Genomic DNA, 6,922 nt, shown 5'->3' on the forward strand with positions numbered 1-6,922 from the left:
AGAGAGAGAGAGAGAGAGAGAGAGAGAGAGAGAGAGAGAGATGTGTGTAAGTCAAGACAGTAGTCCCTCTCAGGCATGTAAAGACATAAATTCCTTTCCCTGGCTTGACTTTCCATGTGTGTCATGCAGGCATCATGGTTAAGCAGTGTAGGGTAACTGGTATGTGTAGGAAAGGTACAGTTGGCCACTAACACTCTTCATGGGTTAAAATCTGATTCCTACCACCATTCTGTGCATTAGGAAGAGCAGATTAATCTTTAGTTCTGAGAAAAATTTGCCTGCTGCAAGGAAAAAGAACTTGTTACCTAACTGAAAGGGCTGGGTTGCTGAAAAGATCTCATTACTTGCTCCAGTGCACTTCTTTGGTTAACTTGTGAAGTCCAAGATGTTTGCCTTCAAAGCTGTTCAGTGTCTTTGTAGGTGCTCTTTTTATTTTTGTAGAAATTTCCCCTTCTTCTTACCCTTCTCTTCAGCATCCCAACCCTCCTGTAAACCCTCTTCAAACTCCTCTCAATCTCCCCCAAACCCTCTTCTCAATCTTACCTCTACCTTTCCCTTAATCCCTCCATACCTCACTCACTTTCATCCCTAACCGTTTCCTACTCTCTCTATGTTACCCTCTACGTCATTTCTCCATCATCTGCTGACCTATCACTATGCCTGGAATGTTTTGGTGCCTACCTAAACTTTGAACCTTTGCCAATTCCCTCTCTCCCTACCAATTTACTACTACTCTGTTATCTCTTCTTTTTGGTAAGCAAAGAAATAATTCAAAGAAAAGTAGAAATTGCAAATGTTTATTTTTTAAAATATTACTTATAAACTTATTTTATGTAAAAGATGTTGCTATTTTTATGATATAGAAAATATTGATTAAAAAATCAAGTCAGTTCAACAGCTACACTTTTTCATTGTTAGTTTCTAATCTAGTCTCATGCATATTGTTAATATAAATTGTAGTTAAAACAATCCCACAGAATGCAGGGTTCTGAGAGAGAGTCATGCAGAATTACTGAAAAAAAAAAAGAAGCTCAAAGTCATCAGGTTCATTCCATCATCCAAGTGGCAGAGTCTTTGTACGGGTTGCCTTAGTTCATAGCAAGAGGTTCAGTAGAAGACTCAAGGAGCAGCAATGCTTATGTCTGTCGAGATAACAGAAGACAGGTTCCCAGGAGCAATCTGTAGGATGTAGGATCTATCCAGCAATTATTTCATCATGATTTCTTCTATTCCATCTGTGCCTGCAGCAATTGCAGTGACAATAATGTGAAGGAAAGAACACAGAGAGGGTACTCCATTCTATATTTGGGTCATGTATCTCAAGCCAATGGATTCCAAGAATCAGAGGGTAGCATGGTGTATGAATAATGTCAAACTGGAGTTCTTCAACATGGTTTCCAATTTTAACTTTGACAGGTGGTGTTTCCTTGGTTATGGGCTCATTAATAAGTGGATGGCCATCAACAGTTTCCAGCATCAGAGGGAAGATATTATTGTGGATAAGCATCTTCTCCTGAAGAACCACAGTATGATCAATGCTGTTTCTGTAGGAACCCAAATCTACCATTGCTTGCTCAAAGAACCGTCATCTTCCCAGTCAGATTTCAACAGTAAGCCATACTGTATGAGACATGGATATTGGAAGAGAGGGCAATGCATATTTGTAGACTGGCCCACCTGGGGCCCCCCTTACTGGCAGGCCTCGATGTTTCCTGCCTTCAGGGCTTGATGAGGCTTGACAGGACAATCTCTGGCAAAATGACCAGGATAACTGCAGTAGAGGCATAAGTGGCCTTTGCACCGATGGGCCCATTCAGCTTCGCTGAGGTGTGGGCAGTTGATTGCAGTCTGCGTAGGATGGTTTTCAGCTGGTGGACTCTCAGGGACATCTTCCTCTTCAGAGGAGCTTTTCCCTAATGGACTGGGATCAGGCTTCTCTTCTAGGATGATGCACTGCGTGAGGAGATCAGATAGGTTGATGGCTGGCCTTGTGTGAGACAGTTCATCTCGTATAGAACTGGCAAGCCCTTCTTGAAATTGGATGCAGAGACTGCTTTCATCCCAGTTCAGCTCTTGAGCAACGAGGTGGAAGTGGGTTGTTACATGACCCTCCCCTTGGCAGAGTTGACAGAACCAGTGGTTGGCATCTTCCATGGATTATCAAAAGTTTTCTGGATTATCAAAAGTATCCTGGAGCACATGTATAAAACTTTCAAATTGCTCTGGTAAGGGGCTTTGGATATCCAGTAAGGGCTGGAACCAACATCCTGCCTTACCTGAGAGGCAGTTGCCAACAAAGTTCAACAGGGCTGCTTCAGTGGGATACAGGTTACCTCTGACTCTCATGTAACTACTATTCAATTGAACAAGAAACTCAGAAAGCTTCTGAGAATCCCCATTGAAGGTTAAATGGTGTTCCAGGGAGAAAGCTGCAGCTTCGAACCCAGTAGGGGCCTGTGGAAATTCTGAAGCTGCTAATGTCTCCATAACTATTAGACCCTCCAGGGACTCTTGGACTGCTGAGAGTTCTAAGAATTCCTGGGCATTTGAAGGCTCCAGAGGCTCCTGGGGAAGTGGAAGCTCAAGGAACTCTAGCTGTGCTGCAGTCTCCTGGCATTCTGATGCCTCCTGGGGCTTCTCAACATTTAGAGGATCCTGAGCTTCTGAATTCTTGGGCTTACGGGCCAACGTGCCATCCTGGCTGTCTGCAGGCCCCTGGCTCTCTAATACTGCAGGGATCTCATGGGCCATTGGCTCCAGGGGCTCTGGGGCTGCTGAGGCCTCCTGGAACTCCCAGGCTGCTGGGGGGGGGGTGTCCCAGGGTGGAAGCTCCTGTAGCTCTGAAGGCTTCTGGGGCGCTTTGAACTATAGGGTCTTTTGGACCTCCCAGGCTGCTGGGGAATTCAGGTGCTCTGGGAAGTTCTGGGGCTCCTGGGCCTCTGAGGACTTTTGGAGTAGGTCATCCTCCTTGGCTCCTTGGACTTCTAGAGCTCTGGGATCTGGGCCTGGATGGCAGAATTTTCTTCCATCAGCCACTGCACTTGAGCTTGCAGAATTTCATTCTCCAATTTTAGAGCAATATAGGAGGCTGCTGAGTCCTCCACCATCTTTTGAGGAAATGGGTATGATTTGACAATATGCTACCAAGAGAGATTAGATGGGCATTTGTGAGATCTATCCTGAAATCTGCTTACAGGTAGATGTCAGGCTCAGTAGTTTTCCAAGGGGTAGGGATTTGGGCCCCTCCAAAGCTGATTGCCAAGAGGTCACTGGGAGCCTCCAGAGCTCAGCAAGGAGGAGCATCAGGAGCTCAGTAAGGGGAGGTGTCAGATACGGTGTGAAGAGAGTGGGAGCTGAGAATCAGAAACTGTGGAGAGCACACATTCAACATAAATTAGAACAAAATCTGCCCAACAATGCTGGGTTTCTTTTACCACAGGCTCATGTTCATGAGCTGGGGCATATATGCTGGATCTGACTCCATGACATTTTAAGAACAGGACCTATCCCAGGCTGTGCATATCATTTTGCATTCATCCTTTGAAAGTTAACATTATATATAATCAAAAGCAACTTTTCCACATATTATTTTCTGTTTTGTATAGTCTTTAATTTTGAATGTCTGCCTAATATCTCAATGTAACATTTAGATTTTAACAGCTGCTTTCAGTGACTAAATCAAGTGTTTGAGCAATGTGGGAATTTTAGGCTCTGCAGTGAGCCAACCTGAGAGATATTTTTGGGTGACTAGGGTAGGAAGTAGGAGGGAGCTCTTTCTGACACCTCAGAAATCATACCACATAAGTAACCACACAAGATCAGCCTCAGGAGAAAACAAGCAAAAGTTGACTAAATATATACATGCCCTCAGCAAACTCATTCATATTATTTATAAAATGCCTCAAAATAGTTAAGAAAATAATCTTTATAAATATACATTACCATTCAGAGGCTTAGTCCAGGAGCTTGGCTGTCTGCACACCCATCGCTGAAGAGGGAAATGTGTAAAAGCCTGTGGAGGCTTGCCTTTTCTGCACACATTGAACTCAAGCAAACACATCCACTCCCAGAATATGTTCCAAATCTCCTTTGTAACATAGCTTTTTAAAGTGTGGAAGAGTTTTTTGACAGTACCTCACAGTTCAGAGCTGCAAGGAAAGTAGCATGCTGTGCTGATGTGAAGCAGCTTTATATACTCAGTCCTTGGTTACTTTAATGAATATTTGGCCAGGAAATTGGGATTAATACCACCGCCCTTGTGAAAAGTTGCAAATATTTTTGAATGACCACAGTGGTTTGGGATGTGATTTTTTGTGTCTGTCTCATGTAACCTACTTTTACTCTTTCCACATTAGACCGTTTGTTTACTTCTCACTCAGGGAACAGACTGCAAACCCTCAGCCCCTTCCCTCGCTTACCTATTCAGTCCCTAGGCTTTTTCTTTGCAATGTTTCCCTGGAAAATTTAACATGGACAAATCTAGAAAAGGTATAAAAGGGTACAAAAGTCATGGAGGCCAACTGTGTTGATGGGTACTAATAGCAGTCTTACAGAGTCCCTGGCTCTTTCTGAATGTCCTGGACCAAGGATCTCATGCTTCCCTGATCTGATCAGGTGTCACAGGTAGCACTCAGGAAGTCCACTAAGGACTGGCCTCTTGGGAAGTGACCCTGATCAGAATCTCACTTTTGGGTATGTGCCATGTGGCCATTTTGGGCAAGGTTTAGGGCAACTATTTTGACCCAAGTAACCAGTGGGGTTAAGGATTGCATTTGGCCATTTCAAATCATGCATCGCGTCAACCATGGTCCTAAGTCTCCTTTACAAATGGTCAGTTCTGTGTTAGTTAGCATAATGGGATAAACCCTGGTGATGGCACAGTCCCAAAGCATAGCAAACTGACAGACTGGGCTACCTGAATCTGAATGCAGAGGCTTTGAAAATAAAAGCAAAATCGTTTGCAAATCAAGTTTATTCTCTTCTTATCTTTCAAAGTTTTATATTTCTAGAAACACAACACGTATAAAAATACCACCATCAGCAGGGATGATGTGTTCTATTTATGTGAATTTTTCAGATAACCAAAGCCTTTCTGCCATCCAAGATGACAAAATACACATACTTATTTTACCCAGCAGGAAAAGAGAGCTTCTAACACCTGAATTTGTAGCAGGCTTAGATAGGGGACAACTATTAATTGAAACTTTTTCCTAATGCTTAGTGATTTCTGTAACAATGAGTTTGAAGGTCCAGTACTGGATATCAAGTTGACATTTAATAAATAGCATTTCAATTAAAAAAATCAGAGAAGTATTTATAGCATATGTTATATCTCTTCATCCACTCTTAAGAAATGATTTTGTATATAATTTAATTTAGATTTAATGGTTTGAGGTCATACTTACCCAAACCAGCTAGTTTACCCTGTTGTAACACAATGTTGCCTTCTGAAAGCTACTGAGAGGTATAAAGTGCTCTGTCTTCAAATTAAAAACTTCTGAATTACTATGCTTCCCAACTTCTTGTATTTTATTTTCCTTTATATTTCTCTACTCTTTCGCAATCAAGTTGTAGCCTAGCCTTTCAAGTTATTACCTATAAGTTTGTCTTTACTTACTCTATACAAATTTGGCAAATTACTTTATCCTTCTGATATTAAGAATCCTTAGTTTATGAAACTGTAAAACGAAGCTATAAACATTATTTGACTTTATAGGGTTGTCAAAAAATTCAGCGAAATAATGTGTAAAAAGAGGCTTAGCATAGTGTCTGTCAGCTAATAACACCCAATAAAAGTTAATAATAACAATAAGCTGTAGCAGCAGTAATCTCATTTTAATTTATTCTTTTTAATCATCTGCGAATTGGGAAACTAAATAGGTAAACATACTAGAGTTGTGTAGAGGCTGAGCAAGGGTTCTCATAATAAGAAATCTACAGTGCGTCGACTTTATAGCATTGATTTTTCACCATTTGGGAACTTTTATCTTTTCTTCCTTGCTGGCTTATGGATGGTTTTGTTTACCAAATAGTTCTTTAGAATCAGGACTGGAGGCACCTGAGCAGGAAGATTAGCTGATTAAAATTGGAATTGTGAAGCAGCCAAGAGAGATGTTTTAAAAGTTCATGGACTAAATCACTGAAAAATACCTTGCCTACAGACATATTTATTCAGTGTCTAAACACAGAGATCTTCATTTCCCCAGCCCCCTACACTAAAGAGCAAAGATCAAATTCACCATCCTTAAGTACAAGTTCAAACTGCCTAAACATTGAGAATTATTCTTTTCTGGGTAGAAAAAGGAACTACACTGACTTTTGTCAAAATGCCTAAAGTAGTTTTAATATCCTGAACTAGTCAAGTGAGAATAGGAAAGTAAGAATAAGAAAGTAGTCACATCCAAATTTTCATCATGTTTCCCTTACACTGTAATTCTTCTTCATACATTCACAGCATGATGGGATTTATGTATTATTTAGAATGGTCACGAAAAAAATTTAAGTAAATAATGTTTTGTTAACTGTGCAAATGAATATTTCAGGAAGAAAAGAGACAAATATGCTCATTTAACAGATATAAAAAGACTACACACTAATAAATATTCAGGCTTAGTTATGCTAATAAGCTGCATATGCTGATTGTTAGCTTAGGGAGGAAAGGAAAGAAGAGGTTGAATGCAATGCAGTTCTACTTTGTACAGCCCACTGACTCATAATTTTCTTTTGTCAGCAAATATACAAATTAAAGGTTTTAGGTCTCTGCCAGGGTCTTTCTCCCCTAAGCTGGCAGGGGTGCATCTTTGAGCAACTCCAGTTTCTGTCCCTCCGTTTTTCCCACCCTGGAAAGGAGTCAACAGGACAGGTGACCCTACAGGTTTCTGGCACAAGGCCCAGTCACCCCTTGGGGGCAGTCCCATCCTGG

General features: G+C 41.3%; 1 protein-coding gene across 1 annotated transcript; it reads right to left on the reverse strand.

The window, feature by feature from the left end:
• Nucleotides 1–1,689: 1,689 nt before the first annotated feature.
• On the reverse strand, nucleotides 1,690–3,107 carry RTL3 (retrotransposon Gag like 3). The gene is given in 2 exon segments (XM_003735771.5): nucleotides 1,690–2,981; nucleotides 2,984–3,107. Coding segments are annotated over 2 exon segments (1,416 nt in total).
• Between the last annotated feature and the right edge of the window lie 3,815 nt (nucleotides 3,108–6,922).

Source organism: Callithrix jacchus, chromosome X, assembly GCF_049354715.1.
Source record: "Callithrix jacchus isolate 240 chromosome X, calJac240_pri, whole genome shotgun sequence".
In the NCBI taxonomy this organism is placed as follows: Eukaryota; Metazoa; Chordata; class Mammalia; order Primates; family Cebidae; genus Callithrix; species Callithrix jacchus.